The 21943-nt window shown below is 41.9% G+C and overlaps 1 protein-coding gene across 1 annotated transcript in view; it reads left to right on the forward strand.

Moving 5' to 3' along the window:
• Window positions 1-21943, forward strand: part of LOC120941248 (carbonic anhydrase 1-like) — a 45351-nt gene that overhangs the window by 12097 nt on the left and 11311 nt on the right. The window contains 3 exon segments of the mRNA XM_040354561.1: window positions 11663-11868; window positions 19811-19929; window positions 21448-21543. Coding sequence (XP_040210495.1) covers window positions 11676-11868; window positions 19811-19929; window positions 21448-21543 — 408 coding nt within the window. The 5' untranslated portion in view covers window positions 11663-11675.

Raw genomic sequence — 21943 nt, forward strand, 5'->3', positions numbered from 1 at the left:
CGTTTTGCACATGCTCAGAAGCAAGTTATGAGACGGGAGCCCTCGTTCTGGTAAAACTAGCGTTCGTAATGGAGTAAGCACATTCATCACACTGTAACAGACTGAAAAGCGCGAATCGTCTTTTACTAACACAAAATCAGCAAAAGCAGCCCCAAGGGTGGCGCCATCCGAATGGAACTTCCCCTTTATAGTGCCATCATACATGTTGTACGTCACCACGCTTTGCTAGAGCATTTTTTTTTACGATCGTGTGTAGGCAAGGTCGTTTTAACGATCGGGTTGAAAAAAACGTATTTTTTTCTAGACCATTAAAAACTTCATTTTTTAAAACCCTAAAAACGGTTGTGTGTCCGTGGCATTATTCTCCATGGTGGTTCTTCCTTTATAACTACAGTCAACATCCATCCATAATCTCCACTGTTGTTCTCATGTTTGGAGTATTGTCCCCTTCATACCTGATTCTTCACCAGTTGCATAAATCCATTATTTTCTGCTGTCAGATGCACTTCTTATGAGTCATCAGTGTTCTCCGAAAACTTCAGATAATACAACAGAAAAATAGTACCGAAACTGTAAATAATATTCTGATGTCATAAGAAATATCTTGCTCCTCACCCATAAATATCCCTACTCCATTAACAGTCAGCCTTAAATCAAAGTTTGGATTCATATGGAATAACATCTCGGTAGGGTACTTAGGAATTCAACTTGCACCACTGCCAGCCAAAATTTATGATGTTAACTTCCCCCCCCCTCATAGAACAAATTAGTGGTGACCTATCGAAAATGCAGAAAATTCAATTATCATGGGTCGGGAAAATAGCTGCATTCAAAATGCAAACATTACCAAAGATCATATATTACTTTAGATGCCTTCCTATCCCAATTCTGGCTAAATTCTTCAAGCAACTAAACATTAAACTGAGACAGTTTATTTGGAATAAAAAAAAAACAAGGGTAGCCTTTTCTATTCTTACCTCCATTACAGCTCATGGTGGTATGAACTTACCTGACATCAGGAATTACTATTATGCAGCAATACTAGATCAAATGAAATATTGGTTCTCCCCCCAGAAAGATAAACTATGGTTGAACATAGAACAAGATTCTACCAAGGCCTCCGATTTATACACCCTAGCATTAGCTAATATTGTACTCCCAAAAGTAGTCAATCCCAATCTATTAAGTATTAAGGCCACACTATTTGCATGGAAACACATACTTTCTAAATCTAGACATTTAGGAAATAAATCTAAATTATACCTCCCTACAGAAATTATTAACTACTGCAAAATCCGTATGTCAGTAGATGATTGGATCAAACAGGGATATTATCTTTACGTTAACCTCCCCCTGAATTATAAAAATGTCACTTTGTGCAAGCTGGGAAGGTGTAAGCGTCTGAGGGATTTTAACCCGGAAAATACAATAGAGAAACCATCGTTAATCTGGGATTATTTATCCCAACAAAGGGATTACGTTAAAAAAGGTATTTCATACTTCTATAACATACTTTCATCCCAGCCAGTTGAAAAAAACGCTCATATGATAAAATGGGAAAAAAACTTAGACGTATCCTTTTCCTGGGATCAATGGAAAAAATCATTCCAGACAATTAAAAATGCATCTTCATGCATCGAACATTGGGATAACGCCCAAAAAATTACCAATAGATGGTATCTAACTCCCTACAGCAGTGGTCTCAAAGTACTGGCCCGCGGGCCATTTGCGGCCCGCGGACCAGTTATAAATGGCCCGCAGGCAGGGTGGAAGTGAGGGGAGCAAAAAAAAAAAAAAAAAAAATTTTTTTTTTTTGGAGCTGGCGCCATCTGGTAGTGAGCCGTTGGTATTACAAGTTATTACCACCAGATGTGAGCTGGCGCCATCTGGTGGTGGCCGTTGGTATTACAAGTTAAGCATTACAAGTTAAACAGCAATTCTAATGTCATTTTACACTATTTTCACTGCCATATTCTTCCCTCTAATTAGAACCCCCAAACATTATATATATTTTTTATCCTAACACCCCAGAGAATAAAATAGCGATCGTTGCAATACTTTCTCTTACGCCGTATTTGCGCAGTGGTCTTACAAGCGCACTTTTTGGGGAAAAAATTACACTTTTTTTAATTAAAAAATAAGACAACAGTAAAGTTATCCCCATTTTTTTTAATATTATGAAAGATAATGTTACGCCGAGTAAATTCATACCCAACATGTCACGCTTCAAAATTGTGTCCGCTTGTGGAATGCCGACAAACTTTTTTACCCTTTAAAATCTTCATAGGCGACGTTTAAAAAAATCTACAGGTTGCATGTTTTAAGTTACAGAGGAGCTAGAATTATTGCTCTCACTCTACCAATCGCGGCGATACCTCACATGTGTGGTTTGAACACCGTTTACATATGCGGGCGCTGCTCACGTATGTGGTCGCTTCTGCGCGCAAGCTCGTCGGGACGGGGTGCGTTTTCTGGCTCCTAACTTTTTTAGCTGGCTCCTAGATTCCGAGCAAATTTGTCAACCCCTGCCTTACACCAGTGCTGGTGGTAATAATGCGCTCGCTGACACCAGTGCTGGTGGTAATAATGCGCTCGCTGACACCAGTGCTGGTGGTAATAATGCGCTCGCTGACACCAGTGCTGGTGGTAATAATGCGCTCGCTGACACCAGTGCTGGGGGTTAATAATGTGTTCGCTGACACCAGTACTGTTGTTTTTGAAGTTTGAAAGTTTGCATGCGGCCCCCCATGGCATATGAAAACTTGTCTTGTGGCCCTCAGGTAATTTGAGTTTGAGACCCCTGCCCTACAGGCTATCTAAAATCTACCCTACAATGTCCGACATTTGTTGGAGGTGCAAAGAACAAACTGGAAACCTCCTACACACTCTTTGGAGTTGCAAATCACTGAGAAGCTTTTGGAACTCAATATCATCCTTCATAGCAGATTTCACAGGCAACCTGCTTACGCTTACACCTGCCTCAGCTTTACTGGGCATTGACCTGGAGATATACCCTACCATTTATAGAACTGTCGTGACCCATATCTTGATAGCCTCGAGACTAACTGTTACTAAACTATGGAAATCCACAGAAGCACCTAATATTTCCACGGTTATAAATAGAGTGAGTACCCAAGCTCAATTCGAGCTGATGCTAGCTTATAAAAACCACACAATCCCCTCTTTTAGGAAAAAATGGAAAACATGGCTAACACATCATAGAGCCTCCGCCTATTTAAAAGATTGCAATATTTAATTTCTACTTGAGTTTTTGAAAACATTTATGCTTAGTATTAAGCAGTATGCAGGTGTAGCGCAAAGAATATTTTATTAGTTTATAGTGGATATTTTGTTTGTATTTATTTTACTTTTATTTTTATCTTTATTTATTTATTTTTACTCTTTCTATAGTACAGGCTGTACCATTACTTATCGTGATGTCCTTCCAGTCCTACAGTTAGAACCCAGTTGGGGTAGACTGGTCTAGGTCATCAAGGCCCGTACCATGTTTACAAGCACAGCCTATACAGATCTGATTATATCTCTGCTGTTTTGTTTGTACTGCAACTCTGTCATTTATGCTTTTGCTGTATGTATGTACTATTTTATTGATATAATAAAAAATGTATAGTTGAAATATCTTGCTCCTCAGCCCTCCAGAATAAGATGCGACGTTAAATGTGAATATTTTAACATGTCCTTTTTTCACATTGTTTTCAAGCATAGCTAATAAACATATATAGGATGGCTGAAAGATGTTCCAGGCACAAATAAGAATGTATTTACCCCAAAAAATATACGTGTGTAAGTTTTGCATTAAAAGCTCTTAAGTCCAATTCACAAATGGACCAGAGAGCAAAAAAGCATTTGATAATGACCACCAGGGTTTTGCTGGGGGTATCACATGCAGGATTTGTCAAAAAACAGCCTGGTGGTCGGGGGATAAATAGCTGGTTGCTAAGCAGTGGGACGGGAAGCCGGCCGCCGCGTCCTTAACAAACGATGACTCATGAGCTGTCAGCGGGCTTCCCCACTGACAGCTGATTGTAAAAAAAAGCAGAACATTAAAAAGTATTCCTAGGCCCCACGGGTCTAGGAATGGATTTTAAGGGGAACTCCTCGCCAAAATTGAAAAAAAAAATCCATACCAGACCCTTATCCAAGCATGCAGCCCGGCAGGTCAGGAAAGAGGGGGGGATTAGCGAGCGCTCGCCCCCCCAATGCAGTAATTACCGCTAAATCTAACAAATACCACATTTGGTATTTAATGGTAAATTCTTAGTGAATTGAACTTTCACAACTTATTTACCGCATTCTGTATTTTACCACATTTTATTTGCCATTATTTAACCACTTCCCACCTGCCGTATGCAAAATGACGGTTGCTGGGTGGTTCTATAATCCTGACTGGGCATCACATGATGTCCAGCAGGATAAGTCCCCCACAACCACCGGCAACGGTTGTGGGGATGAGGCCCTTGTCCCATCAATATGGGGACAAGGTGCTTTGGGGCCCCCCCAGGTTGAGGGTATGTGGCTTTGAATGGTTCAGGAGGCTGCATGCCCGGACAAGGGTCTGGTATGGATTTTGGGGGGGACCCCACACACCGTTAATTTTTTTACATTTTAGCATTGGGTTCCCCTTAAAATCCATATGAGACCCGAAGGGCCTGGTATGGACTGGGGGAGGGGGGCCCACTCTGTTTTTTTTTCCAACATTTGTAATTGTCGGATTTTTTTTTACATTCAGCTGTCAGCGGGAAACCCGCTGAAAGGTGATGAGTCATGGTTGTTAAGGATGTGGCAGCTGGCTTCCTGGCCTGCTCTTTAGCAACCAGCTCAATGCGGTAAATTACTTTGGGGCACCCACCCCCCCAGGTTGAGGGTATTTGGCCTGGAATGGTTCAGGAGGGGGAGGCTGCATGCCCAGATAAGGGTCTGGTATGGATTTTGGGGGGGACCCCACTCACCGTTTTTTTTACATTTTGGCATTGGGTTCCCGTTAAAATCCATACGAGACCCGAAGGGCCTGGTATGGACTGGGGGGGTGGGGAGACCCAACATTGTAATTTGGTATTTAATGGTAAATTCTTAGTGAATTGAACTTTCACAACTTATTTATCGCATTCCGTATTTTACTGCATTTTAGTTGTCATTATTTAACCACTTCCCGTCTGCCATATGCAAATTGACGGCTGCAGGGTGGTTCTATAATCCTGACTGGGTGTCACATTAAGTTCAGCAGGACAAGCCCCTCACATGCGCACCCGCGAGGTCGAGCAGCGCGGCGATCGGTAGTGCGGTGTGTCACTCTGACACACTGCATCTCTGATCTCGTTAAAGAGCCTGTGACGTAGGCTCTTTATCATGTGATAAGCTGTGTCCAATCACAGCTGGTAACATCGTAACCAGGAAGTGCCATGTATCAGCTTTTCCTCTATTAGCGCTGACAAGGCACGAGTAGAAGAGAGTGTTGATCAGCAGATCTTCTGACAGGGGGGGCATGTGCTGATAATCAACGCATTGATTATTAGTGCAGACCCATCAAGGATGCCCACTAGAGCCCACCAGGGATACCAACTTGTCCCCACCAGGGATGCCAACCCGTGCCCACCAGGAATGCCAACCAGTGCCCATTAGGGATGCCAATCAGTGCCCATCAGTAATGTCTGTCAGTGCCTCCTCATGAGGGCTGCCAATCAGTGCCATCTATCAGTACCGCCCATCAGTGCCCATCATTGCCCATCAGTGCCGCCTATCAGTTCCCATCAGTGCCACCTATGAGTGGCCATTGGCGGCACCTATCAGTGCCCATAAGTGCTGCATATCACTGCCGCCTATTAGTGGCACTGATGGGCACTGATGATGAGGCACTAATATGCAGCACTGTTGGGTGCTGTATATTAGTGCCTCATCATCAGTGCCCATCAGTGCCACCTCATCAATGCTGCCTCATCAGTGCCCATCAGTGCTGCCTCATCAGTGCCCATCAGTGCAGCCTCATCAGTGCTCGTCAGTGAAGGAGCAAACTTATTTACAACATTTTATAACAGCTCTGTTCAATTCTGTTTGGGTACAGTGTTGCATTCCCGCACAAATGTCATTCAAAATGCGACAGCGCTGAAAGCTAAAATTTAGGCCTGTGCAGTAAGAGGGTGAAAGTGCCCTGTATTGAAGTGGTTAACACTTAGTGAATTGACCCTATTGCATCTTTCCTTTCCATTCACAGAGAGAGAAACACAGGGACGGTCTTCACAGTGACTGATCACTGCGGTAGCCAATCAGAGGCTACCACAGCAATCAAGTGACCCAGAATCTGGAGTTTTGGGTCCCGAGCATTAGTATGGCGTGGAGAGAGGGGGCAGCGCCCGGGCGCCCCTAATGGACGCCCCTAATGGATCCACTGCTGAGCCCAATCTTTCCAACGATAGCGACGAGCACACCAGCTTCAGCCGGTGTCTCGGGTCCTCATTGGATAGATTGATAGCAGCAGGAGACATTGGCTCCTGCTGCTGTCAATCAAATCCAATGACGCAGGAGTCAGGGGTCAGGCCGAGTCCTGCTGTCTGTGTCAATGGATGCAGCAGCAAGACACGGGAGGGGATCCATACGAGTGTCCCCAGGGAAAGCGCTTCTCCGTGGGCACACTCGATGCAGGGAGGAGCCTGGAGCGCCGCCGTGGGACCCCAGAAGAGGAGGATAAAGGCCACTCTGTGCATAACCCTTGCACAGAGGAGTTAAGTATACCATGTTTGTTATTTAACCACTTCCCGCCCGGCCTATGGCCAATTTACGTCCGGGAAGTGGTTTTGAAATCCTGACTGGACGTCCATGGACGTCCTGCAGGATTTCATGCCGCGCGCGCCCGTGGGGGCGTGCAGCGCGGCGATCGGTGATGCGGGGTGTCAGTCTGACACCCTGCATCTCCGATCTCGGTAAAGAGCCTCCGGCGGAGGCTCTTTACCACGTGATCAGCCGTGTCCAATCACGGCTGATCACGATGTAAACAGGAACACCATACAAAAAAAAAGAGGAAAGCAGTTGTCAACTGGCCAAAAAGGCACAGCCAGTGATAAAACCATTGTCAGAAGTTCTAACTATACTTCATTCTACTAAACTTTAAAATAATTTCATATCATTTCCTGTTATGCATGGCATGCTTAGTACCTTATTTAATGCACTGTAATTACCCTTTCTGGCTCACCATTTAACTTTTCTGAAAGGGTAATTAGCTGCTGAAACACAAGTTTGTCCCTATGACACATAAGTATCTAATTTATCATAATCCTAGAGTTTATGTATTTTACTTTAGAGGCTTTACTTTAATACATAATCCTAGACAACATTACTAAGAGCATTGCTGGAACACTGACATCCCCTTTTAATAACAGCAGTGTATATAAGTAGCTAATACCACTTACTGACTAATGGGATACCTGAAAACAGAAATTTGCTTTGCATTGTGCTGTTCTGACCAGGCCAGGGGTAGGGGAGATCTCAAAACAGGGGTCATAGACATCATTAAATATCGAACAGGACATAGTCATAGTAGTAATACGTATCTGACAGGGGTGGTCATGGTAGTGGTAAGTATCTGTAGTAAGAGGGCACTTGTCTAGGAACTGTAATATGTCATCCCGGGATGGTGAGACCTTGGAAGAATACTATGCTGCATGAAATTGTTGGAAGGTCTATATAAACCCAGCATGGACATAAATAACTGTACCCTGTCCGCTAGTAATAGCATCAATATACCGTATATACTCGAGTATAAGCCGACCCAAATATAAGCCGAGGCACCTAATTTTACCACAAAAAAATGGGAAAACGTATTGACTCGAGTATAAACCTAGGGTGTCCATCTGCATGCCTCACTGTGCCTCACTGTGCCCATGCCTCACTGTGTCCATGCCTCACTGTGCCCATGCGGCACTGTGCCCATGCCTCACTGTGCCCATGCTTCACTGTGCCCATGCCTCACTGTGTCCATGCCTCACTGTGCCCATGCCTCCCTGTGTCCATGCTTCACTGTGCCTCACTGTGCCCATGCCTCACTGTGTCCATGCCTCACTGTGCCCATGCCTCCCTGTGCCCATGCTTCACTGTGCCTCACTGTGCCCATGCCTCACTGTGTCCATGACTAGACTTATGTTTAACATGGGAGTATATAGAAGGGGTGCCTGGCTTTAAAAAAATCGGTGCTCCCCGGCCATAGGTCCCCAGACAGCAAACTTTGCACACTTGAAGAGGAAGAGTGGGGCTATATGTGTGCCAGGGGACCTACAACCGGCCGGTACCAGGTCTCCAAAGTCCGGGAGATCAGGCGCAAAGGTGACTCGAGTATAAGCCGAGGGGGGCATTTTCAGCACAAAAAAAAGTGCTGAAAAACTGGGCTTATACTCGAGTATATACGGTAGGTCATTGCCTGTTGTGTTCTTGCACCATGGCCACCATGTGTCCTGTGTTTTCTCCTTCCTCAAAGTATTTTTGTTGTCTAAAGAAGCTTTTGTTCTCTGCGGTGGTGAGAGACAAGTACTCATACATATATTGGGCCGTCTTTAAGGCAGGGCAAAAGGTGGCAGCTGCCCTGGACCCTGTCATTGTTGTGGGACCCAAAGCAGCTGCCTCATACTTGCCAACTATCCCAGTTTAAATTCCCTTGTCCCTTGAAGTTTTAGTCCTGTGCTGTGTCCTGATATGTGAAGTGCTGCTACTAATGCTGCCCAGCTCTGCCATATTGTGTACAGATGACTTACCTGCAGACCCTGTGTTAACATGTAAATAACCATCACTCATATGTAAATAATGGGATCATTCATATGTAAATAACAGGATCATTCATATGTAAATAGCGGCAGCATTCAAATGTAAATAGCTGAGGCCGGCAGCATTCATATGTAAATAAAGGCAGCATTGATATGTATATCATGCCCCTCTGCAGTGAAGAGATGATGTGCTTTAACCTCTAGCAACCAATCAGTGAGCAGTATTATTGTACAGTAATCTCTAGAAACCAATCAACCAGCAGAAATCATGTGCTGTAACCTCTAGCAACTAATCAGTGAGCCGTAATGCGTGCTGTAACCTCTAGCAACCAGTCAGTAAGTGGTAATGATATGCTGTAACCTCTGGCAACCAATCGCAACCACTGCCTGAGCTGATACAGTAAACTGATTTTAAGTCCAGCTGATATTTATTGTATGTCTCAGAGCAGGTGGAGAGCAAAATTGCATGGGGGGGGCCCAAGATTTTTTTTGCTCAGGGTCCAATCAACATTAAAAACGGCCCTGGTAATATAAATGAACAACAGCCTATTGGAGCCATGCCTATGTGATACAATAGTGCATAGTTGTTAACCACTTACCCCCCAGACCATATTGCTGCCCAAAGACCAGAGTACTTTTTGCGATTCGGGACTGCGTCGCTTTAACAGACAATTGCGCGGTCGTGCGACGTGGCTCCCAAACAAATTTGGCGTCCTTTTTTTCCCACAAATAGAGCTTTCTTTTGGTGGTATTTGATCACCTCTGCGTTTTTTATTTTTTGCGCTATAAACAAAAATAGAACGACAATTTTGAAAAAAATGAATATTTTTTACTTTTTGCTGTAATAAATATCCCCCAAAAATATATAAAAAAACATTTTTTTTCCTCAGTTTAGGCCGATACGTATTCTTCTACATATTTTTCGTAAAAAAAAATCGCAATAAGCGTTTATTGATTGGTTTGCGCAAAAGTTATAGCGTTTACAAAATAGGGGGTATTTTTATGGCATTTTTATTAATATTTTTTTTTACTAGTAATGGCGGCGATCAGCGATTTTTTTTCGGTATTGCGACATTATGGCGGACACTTCGGACACTTTTGACACATTTTTGGGACCATTGGCATTTTTATAGCGATCAGTGCTATAAAAATGCATTGGATTACTATAAAAATGCCACTGGCAGTGAAGGGGTTAACACTAGGGGGCGGGGAAGGGGTTAAGTATGCCTGGGTGTGTTCTTACTGTGGGGGGGGGGGGGTGGCCTCACTAGGGGAAACACTGATCCTCGGTTCATACATTGTATGAACCGAAGATCAGCATTTCCCCTGCTGACAGGAACGAGAGCTGTGTGTTTACACACACAGCTCCCGTTCCCCGCTCTGTACCGAGCGATCGCGTGTGCCCGGCGGCTAATAGACAGGACGTCATATTACGTGCTCTCGCCTAGGAGAGCCACCTTGTGGACGTATTTCGGCGGTGCGCGGTCGACAAGTGGTTAAAGAAGTGTATGAAAAATAACTATGGAGAGAGAAAACCACAAGGATACCTATAGTATGGTCAGTCAGGACCCATCACCACCATAGTGTCTCCTTTAAAAAAGTCAAGTAGAAGAACATAAGGACTGACTAACTAATAAAGTTTTACATATATGAAAATCATATTGCAAGCAATGTGATAAGCATATGACCTTGGTAAACTCAGTTCTTTAATCAAGCTAGGTAGGCTGGTGTTCTTGTCACTACATATAGGTTTATAACAGGGCTCGACAAATCCCGGTCGCCAGGTCGCCATGACGACTAGAAATAGTGTCCTGGCGACTTGGCTTGGTAGGTGAGCTGGCGCCATCTGGTGGTGAGCCATTGGTATTACAAGTTATTACCACCAGATGTGAGCTGGCGCCATCTGGTGGTGGCCGTTGGTAATACAAGTTAAGCATTACAAGTTAAACAGCAATTCTAATGTCATTTTACACTATTTTCACTGCCATCTTCTTCCCTCTAATTAGAACCCCCAAACATTATATATATTTTTTATCCTAACACCCTAGAGAATACAATGGCGATGGTTGAAATACTTTATGTCACGCCGTATTTGCGCAGCGGTCTTACAAGCGTACTTTTTTGGGAAAAAATTACACTTTTTTTAAATTAAAAAATAAAACAACAGTAAAGTTATCCCCATTTTTTTTAATATTGTGAAAGATAATGTTACGCCAAGTAAATTCATACCCAATGTGTCACGCTTCAAAATTGCATCCACTCGTGGAATGCCGACAAACTTTTACCCTTTAAAATCTTCATAGGCGACGTTTAAAAAAATCTACAGGTTGCATGTTTTGAGTTACAGAGGAGGTCTAGGGCTAGAATTATTGCTCTCACTCTACCAATCGCGTGTGGTTTGAACACCGTTTACATATGCGGGCGCTGCTCACGTATGTGTTCGCTTCTGCGCGCCAGCTCGTCGGGACGGGGTGCGTTTTCTGGCTCCTAACTTTTTTAGCTGGCTCCTAGATTCCAAGCAAATTTGTCAACCCCTGGTTTATAATGATATACAGAATGTAAATAAAATGTCACTTTGTGTCAATGACATATGACTTGAAAAGTCATGTTCATTTCACTGATAGTGCGGTTTCTCAGCAGCATAAAACAAACGTTTCTATGGGTCTTCTCACGGCCAATCTATATATGCTATTTATGGATCCACGTGACATTCCACATATCCAGGAAAATGGTATTGATTTGCCATGAGGTATATAAATAACTCTTAGAATGTAGATGTTATAAATGGAGTATAATATGCATGCTTACTAAACACTTTGTAAAAAAAAAAAAAAAAGCTCTCAAACCACTTTAATTTTTTGCATCAGAGTAAAAGGACTTTGTATTTTTCTTTACAGAAGAAATCCAGACATGGGAGTGTGTACCTCCAGCACTGCACAATGTCGGCCCCGTCAGTCCCCTATTAATATTCAGACTAATAGAGCCAAGTATGATTCTTCTTTGAAGCCCCTGTTCATCCAGTACGATCCAAATACTTCCAAAAGAATCATTAATGTCGGGCATTGCTTCAATGTGGAGTTTGATGACTCAAGTGATCGGTCAGGTAGGTTTAAAATAACTATAATAAAAAAAATGAATATGTAAGTATTTCTTATTTAGCTATTACAATGTTTATTTATAAAAGTTGGTGATAAGCCAATTTACTATCATTATGTTAAACCTGTATTTCTCAAATGCCTGCATGACTGACTCACCAGATTATATATAGTGTGTTGCACATGTCTTTCTGCCTGTTTCCCAGGGACACAAACATTCAGGTAGTAATTTACTAAAGGACTGATTTTTGTGCTAAGCATAATAAACCTGCATCAGCTTTCAGCAGCCACTGATAGAAACCTATATTTTTAATTTTTCGTTGCATGTGATTAGATGTTTGAAGGACAAGCTATGGCTCCTCAAGGTCCCATTCACACCAGCTGTTGCATGCTAGGGTGCACAGAGCACCTGAGCACTGGTGTGCGTTGTGCATCGTTACAGTGATCACAGCACTTGATTTTTTACTTTTAAATTTACTTAAATTACACCCCATGGAATTTTATGTGCAGCAGAAAGGTGCAATGTGTTCTCACAAGTTGTAAAACATTACTTAGAATTTAAAGTGAAGTTCCACCTATAAATATAACATTACATCAGTAGTTTTAAAAAAATGTCATTAGTCCTTTACAAATTTTTTTTTTTTTTTAGATGCCTTCAAAGTGTTGTTGCTAGGCAGAAAAGTTAATCTTCCCACTTCCTGCACCTAGGTGCTTAATGCTTCCTAACCTACACCGCACAGACTCCTGGGAATGTAGTGGGTGTAACTTTCCAGGAGTCTGTGCACTCCCCAGTCTCAAAGAATCATGTGACTTGGACAGCACAGGTGCTGAAACCTGATCTGACACTGCTTGTGCAGCACTGAGCATGTGCTAGATCTGCAAGGTTGAAATCCAGGAAGTCATACAGTCTGGCTTCATGATGCCCACACTTAAGATGGCCCCAGTCAATTTCTATTTTATAAAGTGTCTAAATGCTGTAACAACCGGACCTTAGTTTACAGACTAACTTTACTAGAATACATTAAGCTTGTGTATTACAGGGGTATTTATATTTAGAAAGTGAAATTGTGGCCGGAACTCCGCTTTAAATGTATTCCTGCATCATTGCAGCCCAATGGACTCTTATCAGAGGAAGTGTTTTTGGGCAATCCTTTCAATAAATTCAGTATAGAATAAATAGTCCCTGAGATTAGAGATACACTATTAGCCGGATTCAGGTAGACTTACGCCGGCGTATCTACTGATACGCCGTCGTAAGTCCAAATGTGCGCCGTCGTATCTATGCGCTGATTCTCTAAATCAGATACGCCTGAATTGTGGCAAGATACGACCGACGTAAGTCTCCTACGCCGTCGTATCTTGGGTGCATATTTACGCTGGCCGCTAGGGGCGCTTCCGTTGATTTACACGCCGAATATGTAAATGAGCGAGATACGTCGTTTACGTAAGACGTTTTTCCGGCATAAAGTTAAACCACCAAATAGCTGGTCTAAGTCGTTTAGGGTATGGACGTCGGAACTGCCGTCGGATTTTACGTCGATTACGTAAGTCGTACGTGAATGGGGCTGGGCGTAAGTTACATTCACGTCGTACGCATTGAGCCGTCGTATCTTAGGGAGTATTTGCGACGTGATTCTGAGCATGCGCGGGCATGCACCGTTCGTACGGCCATGCATTTACATGGGGTCACGATTAATTTTAATACAACACGCCCACTGCCTTGCTACTTTGAATTAGACGGGCTTACGCCGGCCATTTTGCGTTACGCTGGCGCAAGAAAGGGAGCAAGTGCTTTGTGAATACAGTACGAGCCTCTCTATGTTAAGTTGGCGTAGCGCATATCAGATGCGCTACGCCGCTCTAAAGATACGCCGATCTCTCTGAATCTGGCCCTATATCTCTAAGTATTGGGACACCTGCCTTTACATGCACATGAACTTTAATGGCATCCCAGTCTTAGTCTGTAGCATTCAATATTGAGTTGGCCCACCCTTTGCAGCTATAACAGCTCCAACTCTTCTGGGAAGGCTGTCCACAAGGTTTAGGAGTTTGGAATGTTTGACCATTCTTTCAGAAGTGCATTTGTGAGGTCAGGCACTTATGTGGTTGAGAAGGCCTGGCTCGCAGTCTCTGCTCTAATCCATCCTAAAGGTGTTCTATCAGGTTGAGGTGCAGGCTAGTCAAGTTCTTCCACCCCAAACTCGCTCATCCATGTCTTTATGGACCTTGCTTTGTGCGCTGGTGCAGTCATGTTGGAAGAGGAAGGGGTCGTCCCCAAACTGTTCCCACAAAGTTGGGAGCATATAATTGTCCAAAATGTCTTTATACGCTGAAACCTTAAGAGTTCCCTTCACTGGAACTAAGGGGCCAAGCTCAACCCCTGAAAAAAAAAAAACACACCATAATCCCCCCCAATGATTTGGACCAATGCACAAAGCAAGGTCCATAAAGACATGGATGAGCGAGTTTGGGGTGGAGGAACTTGACTGGCCCACACAGAGTCCTGACCTCAACCCGATAGATCACCTATGGATGAATTAAAGTGGAGACTGCGAGCCACATCAGTGCCTGACCTCACAAATGCACTTCTAGAAGAATGGTCAAACATTCCCATAGACACTCCTAAACCTTGTGGACAGCCTTTCCAGAAGAGTTGAAGCTGTTATAGCTGCAGAGGTTGGGCCAACTCAATATTGAACCCTACAGACTATGACTGGGATGCCATTAAAGTTCATGTGCGTGTAAAGGCAGGCGTTCCAATACTTTTGGTAATATAGTGTATATGGATCATTTTACAGTAGAATATGTTCAGATTGCCGTATATTTTCACTTTGCTTAGTGAGTGAGGTATAACTAAGTGAAAACGAAAGAATAATTCCAGACATGGCTATATTATACATTATTACATTGATTCTTTTTAAGTCAAACTTGAAAATTTTAGCGGTGCACAGCAATTTTTTTTTAAGGGGGGACGCCATGGACTCTGGTGTAAAGGGGAACTTTGATGTAAGGGGGTTTCTGCTTACCAAAGCCCCCACTTACATCAGAGTTCCCAGCATTCCCCCTTTAGCCCCTGTTCACACCGGTGCGGCTTGTCATACAGTTTGACAGGTCCAAGTCGCACCCTATTGTCAGCAATGGAACTGTTCAAATTGGTGCAACCACGACATTGCGGTGCCTCACCTATTTGAAAAAAGTTCCTGCACTATTTTGTGTGACTTGAAGTTGCACAGATGTCAGCCAGGTCGCACCTGAAGTCACACTGACCTGCAGCTTTGAAATTGTGCTACGTATATATTTATTTATTTTGTAACCTCTTGCAACCCACGTAATGCTTATGTGCGGCGACAAAGAAGGTGGGCTTTAACACCCACATGCCGCACATACAGCATGTGCCAATGGGCAACAGAGCTTCTGTTCTGAGAGGGTGCTCACTACATGCTCCCTGCACAGTGACCAAGCGGTGAAAGACAGCTATCAGTCTCTGTTAATGATCAGGGGATCACAGGACCGGCTCCCTATCACGTGACAGCCAATCACATTGGTCACGTCATTGGCTTACCCTTTCTGGCTCCCTTGCATAAAGACCCTGTCAGAAGGATCACAGAACTGGGCGGGAAAGGTTAAATGTACAGACCTCTAAATGAGAAAGGAGGAGGGTTCCCATAGGAAGCCTTCTGACTGCTCTCAGCTGTTCCTGCACACACTTTCCATTATAGTTCAATTGTTGGTTTTACCCCCAAGAAAAAATTTCCGGAAGTGGCCAGGAAATAAAAAAAGGAAGAGCGATTGCTGTTTGTAAAGTTTGGTACTGCTCCTCTAACCTTGGTACTGTATGTTGTGGCCTACAAAAGTCTTATGGCAAGCACAGTCCTGCATGCAGAGTGACCTATACTGCCAAAAATAGACAACCTACCTTAGACTTGCATTTAGGCATAGCTATAGTGGATAATTTAATAATCTGGCAACCTTTTTTTCCTGTCTATAATTAATGAGGGCAGGGATTTCCCAAACATGTATTGTTGGTTCCTTGTGTCTCTTGCAGTAAGTCTGATGCGTCAGAGCATTAGTACAAGGAAGTTCCTTGGGGATGCCTGTCAGATTTAAAGCTGCTTTGTTTGGATGTGATTGGTGACATATGATTCTGCTTGGCAATACATCAGGAAGAAAGAGGGGAAGTTGCATTCAACAAATTTAGAACGTTATATGAAAAAGAAAAGTTTAGGACTTTATATGAGGCAATATCCTAGTCATATGCCTCCAGCCCTGTCAATATGAACAAAAGGGAAAAAGGGGCAAGTGGGACTTTATATAAAGTACTTGCTTGCAAAACAATAAGTTGGTAAAAAATATTATTTATTGGCACATAGGACTGCATCAAGGTACAATTGTACATAATATTATTAAATAAAAAAATAATTCATACACATATTACGAAATAATACCTAGGTGACCTGTATTTCTCTCATTCCTGTCATTGTTGTTGGATAAAAATCATACAATTATAAATTGCATGATTGTATGGAATTCATGTAAAAATCCTGGAACACGTGATACATGTAGAAAATAATAGCGCGTGAAGGTTGCGCTCTAACTAAATGATGTGAAAAACCAGAAACAACTATAGCTGATATAGTCCTCGCATAGTGATACCAAGGAGTGAGCAATATATATATATATATATATATATATATATATATATATATATAAATAAAGTGAAAATATATATATATATATATATATTAAAAATGTTGGGATAATTAGTCATAAAAAACCTGTGAAGGAAAAATATGGCAAAAGAACCAAAATAAGTTATAATATCTGCACATAAAAGTGATATATGAAATAACGAAACCACCAAAAATTCAACGATAAATGTGCACATGGATGGATATACAAATGAATATAAATCCTACGGAAGCAAAGCCTGTGCAAAAAGATCAAAAATTGTCCATATAAAGTGTCAACATATAATCTTTGAACCACAAAATCATAATAAAAATAAGTCCCAATAAATCCAAGGTAAAAATTCTTTGTAAATAAATTCAGAAGAAACTCAGGAAAAGGATAGCGCGTGAAGGTTGCGCTCTAACTAAATGATGTGAAAAACCAGAAACAACTATAGCTGATATAGTCCTCGCATAGTGATACCAAGGAGTGAACAATATATATATATATATATATATATATATATATATATATATATATATATATATAAATAAAGTGAATATATATATATATATATATATATATATATATATATATATATATTAAAAATGTTGGGATAATTAGTCATAAAAAACCTGTGAAGGAAAAATATGGCAAAAGAACCAACATAAGTTATAATATCTGCACATAAAAGTGATATATGAAATAATGAAACCACCAAAAAATCAACGATAAATGTGCACATGGATGGATATACAAATGAATATAAATCCTACGGAAGCAAAGCCTGTGCAAAAAGATAAAAAATTGTCCATATAAAGTGTCAACATATAATCTTTGAACCACAAAATCATAATAAAAATAAGTCCCAATAAATCCAAGGTAAAAATTCTTTGTAAATAAATTCAGAAGAAACTCAGGAAAAGGAAATCAATAGGTGCATACATCCAACTTCATGTGACTCTCAAACACTATAAATCCGCCACCAGGGGAAGTGTGCGCTTACCAGCTGCACAGACCAGAATAGCCTGTGGCTTAAACCCAGCCGGGGTCTTTTCCTCACGATGGTCCCAGGGGAAGGTCCTGACCGCTCCACCAGAAAGGGTCACCACTGGACGCTGTCTCTCCACCAGCAAGGCTCTGGAAAGGTAAGTGATCCGGATCAGAGATCTGTCCTGTGTTCAGCAGATTCCTCCTCTGTCATTTCCCAGCAGATCCTGACATACACAGAGCATTCCAGGTGTCCTGATTTCCTCCAGGTGAACCTCCACGTAGAAAATTTCCATAAGACATCTGTAAAAAGTATGATAATATTGAACACGTTATCTGATAGCTCACGCGTTTCGTGGCTTATAGCCACTCTTCAGGAGCAAGCACGTGGTAAGTATCTGCAATAAATCACATGGGTTCCAAAATGGTCTAGCATGGTAAAGGATATAAAATATGATTTGGAAAAAAAATGGTAAAAGGGCCCTATATTATTTACAAAATGTATCAGTATATTGGTGGTAAGGTGCTAAGAGTTGTATGCCCCCTGGAGGTATCATTTCCAGGAACTGAGGTAATGTGTTCCGCGACAGGGAACCAGTACAAACAATGGCCAAGGTGGATGCGTGTCCATAGATATTTTATATCCTTTACCATGCTAAACCAATTAGGAACCCATGTAATTTATTGCAGCTACTTACCACGTGTTTGCTCCTGAAGAGTGGCTACAAGCCACGAAATGCGTTAAGCTATTGGATGCTATGTTCAATATTATCATACTTTTTACAGCTGTTTTATTGAACTTTTCTACATGTATAATGAATTCCATACAATCATGCAATTTATAATTTTATGATCTGTATCCAACAACAATGACAGGAATTTTGAGAGAATACAGGTCACTTAGGTGTTATTTTGTAAAATGTGTATGAATTTAATTTAATTTATTTTATTTACCGGTAATACTATTACTAATACTAATACTAATTTGTACAATTGTACCTTGATGCAGACCTATATAAGGATTGTATATATTATGTATTATATGTACCTTATTGTTTTGCAACCATGTACTCTAACCACTTGAGACCCGCGCTATTGACAAAAGACGTCAACAGCGCGGTTCTCAGGTGCCAAGTGGACGTCTTTGTCCACGTAATTTGAAATGCATTACCCGCGCGCGCCACTGGGGGGCGTGCGGCGGGTAACCACTGTGCGCGCCGCATCGCTGGGGACCCGATGCATGTACCTGGCGGCCGCGATGTCCGCCGGGTACACGCGATCGTCGGGAACACAGCCGGTAACAGCAGGGACGTGGAGTTCTGTGTGTAAACACAGAGCTCCACGTGCTGTTAGAGGAGAGGAGACCGATCTGTGTCTCTTGTACATAGAGACACAGCATCGGTCACCTCCCCCAGTCACCCCCCTCCTCCCACACAGTTAGAACACACCCAGGCTACACAGTTAACCCCTTCCTCACCCCCTAGTGTTAACCCCTTCCCTGCCAGTCACATTTATACAGTAATTAGTGCATTTTTATAGCACTGATCGCTGTATAAATGTGAATGGTCCCAAATTTGTGTCGAAAGTGTCCGATACGTCCGTCGCAATATTGCAGTCCCAATAAAAATCGCAGATCGCCGCCATTACTAGTCAAAAAAAATAATGAAAAAAAATCATAATTCTGTTCCCCATTTTGTAGGCGCTATAACTTTTGCGCAAACCAGTCGCTTATTGCGATTTTTTTTTTTTTTACAAAAGTACGTCGAAAAATACGTATCGGCCTTAACTGAGAAAAAAAATAGTTTTTTTTAAAAAAAAATGGGAGATTTATTATAGCAACAAGTAAAAAAAATATATATCTTTTTTAAATTGTTGCTCTTTTTTTGTTAATAGCGCAAAAAATAAAAACCGCAGAGGTGATCAAATACCACCAAAATAAAGCTCTATTTGTGGGGAAAAAAGGACGTAAATTTTGTTTGGGAGCCACGTCGCACGACCGCGCAAATGTCAGTTAAAGCGACGCAGTGCCGGAAGCTGAAATTTCGCCTGGGAACGAAGGGGGTTTATGTGCCCAGTAAGCAAGTGGTTAAAAAAAGTCCCACTTCCCCCTTTTTCCCTTTTGCTCAGAATAGAGTTTCCTGGAAATTACTGACATTTCACATATTGATTACTCATGATTCTAAGAATTGCACTTTATTTGCAGCCTTAAATATGATGCTTCATATCTCTTAACACATGCTCTCTACAATGTGATCTGCTGTAAAAGAGCTTATTGATCTTTGTTTCTTGTAGTACTGAGTGAAGGGCCACTGACTAGCTATTATCGCTTGCGGCAATTCCATTTTCACTGGGGATCATCAGATAGAGATGGATCTGAGCACGTAATAAATGGCCAAACGTATCCTGCTGAGGTAAGATGGTTCAGGTTTGGGGGAGAAGTAAACTTTTCCTATTACTATTATCAATAATACAATAGAGAGGTCCACAGTTATGATGATAACAGTAATACTAACAATAAAAAATAACTTATTGTAGTATCGTAATATAACAACATTGCATTTCAAACTAAGTATATTTTATAGTAAATAATGGTAACAAAGATAAATCCGCCCTTTCTGTGTTCCCACCATTGCGCTTACGAACAAATAGTGATAATCAAATTTGCAAAAGAGTGAAGCAGCTACGTTAAAAAAAAATCAAACTGTGAAAAACATATTTTAAAACCCTAAAATTAGTGTAATAAAATATAAGCAGCGCTGTAAACAATGTAAGATGAAATATCAGTTTTCACAGGTATTCAAAAATAATGCTAATGTCCATAAACATCACCATGTGACAAAAGTGAATATGTGCACAATTCCAAAAAAAAATATATAAATGTGTTTAAATATTAAATAAATATAAGTCCATATATCACATCAAGTAATAGCTTCCAATCTTCCACCACACCCGGTGTCAGTGAATCCTCTCCCGTAAGATGCAAAACTCACCAACTCATATTGCCTTACACTCTCGTGTTCGGTGTGTAAATGTGTACAAAAAGACCTCACTGGTAGGTATAGCAGAAAATTCCAGTTCCAACCAATTCACTGCCAGAAAGCTCCGCATGTAAATAAAAGAAGTGCTCAAAATAGCGTGATACCGTAAAATCAGTTTAATAACACACTTAAATCTTCAAATATAGCACTCACATGAATCTCAAAAAATAGAGCAATACACTGCACAGCAAACACTCATTCAGAGAGGAACCGAAAACCGAGTATATTGGTCGCGGCGGACCCAAGGTGTCCACTGATCGCTCACCACCTCCCCGCTGTTCCTTCCTGGATCTCCGCTTCCTTGATTGGCCTTGATATGTCACACGTTCACTTCAGATGGTTGCCAAAAAGCCACGCCCCGACATGTTTCGTCAGAAAAGACGTATGCTGCGTACACACGATTGGTCAAACCGATGAGAACGGTCTGATGGACCGTTTTCATCGGACCAAACCGATCGTGTGTGGGCCCCATCGGTTATTTATCCATAGGTTAAAAAAAAGCAATCTCGTTTTAAATTTAACCGATGGATAGAAAAAAAAACGATCGTTTGTAGGCACGTCCATCGGTTAAAAATCCAGGCATGCTCAGAATCAATTCGATGAATGCTCGGAAGCATTGAACTTCGTTTTTTTCAGCACGTCGTTGTGTTTTACGTCACCGCGTTCTGACACGATCGTTTTTTTAACCGATGGTGTGTAGGCACGACTGACCATCAGTCAGCTTCATCGGTTAACCGACGACAATGGTCCATCAGACCGTTCTCATCGGATGGACCGATTGTGTGTACTCAGCATTAGTCATGGGATTGATGGGTATATTTTATTGCTTGTAACCAAACTGTACATGGATAGAATTTTTTCATATACATTTTTTTTTGTTTGTTCTCCAAGTTGCATATCGTTCATTGGAATTCACAAAGATATTCATCCTTTGAAGAAGCCACTAAACACTCAGACGGTTTGGCTGTAATAGGAGTGCTATTAAAGGTACAGTATATATAACTTAATCTGTTCTCTTACTGACACTAAACTAGACATTTGGATGTACTCCTGCATAGCAAGATGTTATCTCTGAAAGACTACAACCTGCTAGAAGATTGAGAAACAAACATTATGTATGGTGTTTACAATTTACATGCTGAGACCAAGTGGCAGCTGGTGCTTAATATTTTGGTGGGTTGCAAACTACCCCCCCCCCCCCTCTGTGGCCTTTCCTTACAATGACAAGGTGGTGCTAGATCCATGGTAGGGCTCCTCAAAGTGTCTGTTTCTGCTCCTCTGCCTGCTGCTCCTCGCTCCAGCTTGCCGAGGGAAGGGCCGGGCCATTGTTTCTCCTCCCAGCCAAACAGGAAGTGGGTCCTGAGACCCCACTGCCCGGGAGTCCGAA

Source organism: Rana temporaria, chromosome 5, assembly GCF_905171775.1.
Source record: "Rana temporaria chromosome 5, aRanTem1.1, whole genome shotgun sequence".
NCBI lineage: Eukaryota > Metazoa > Chordata > Amphibia > Anura > Ranidae > Rana > Rana temporaria.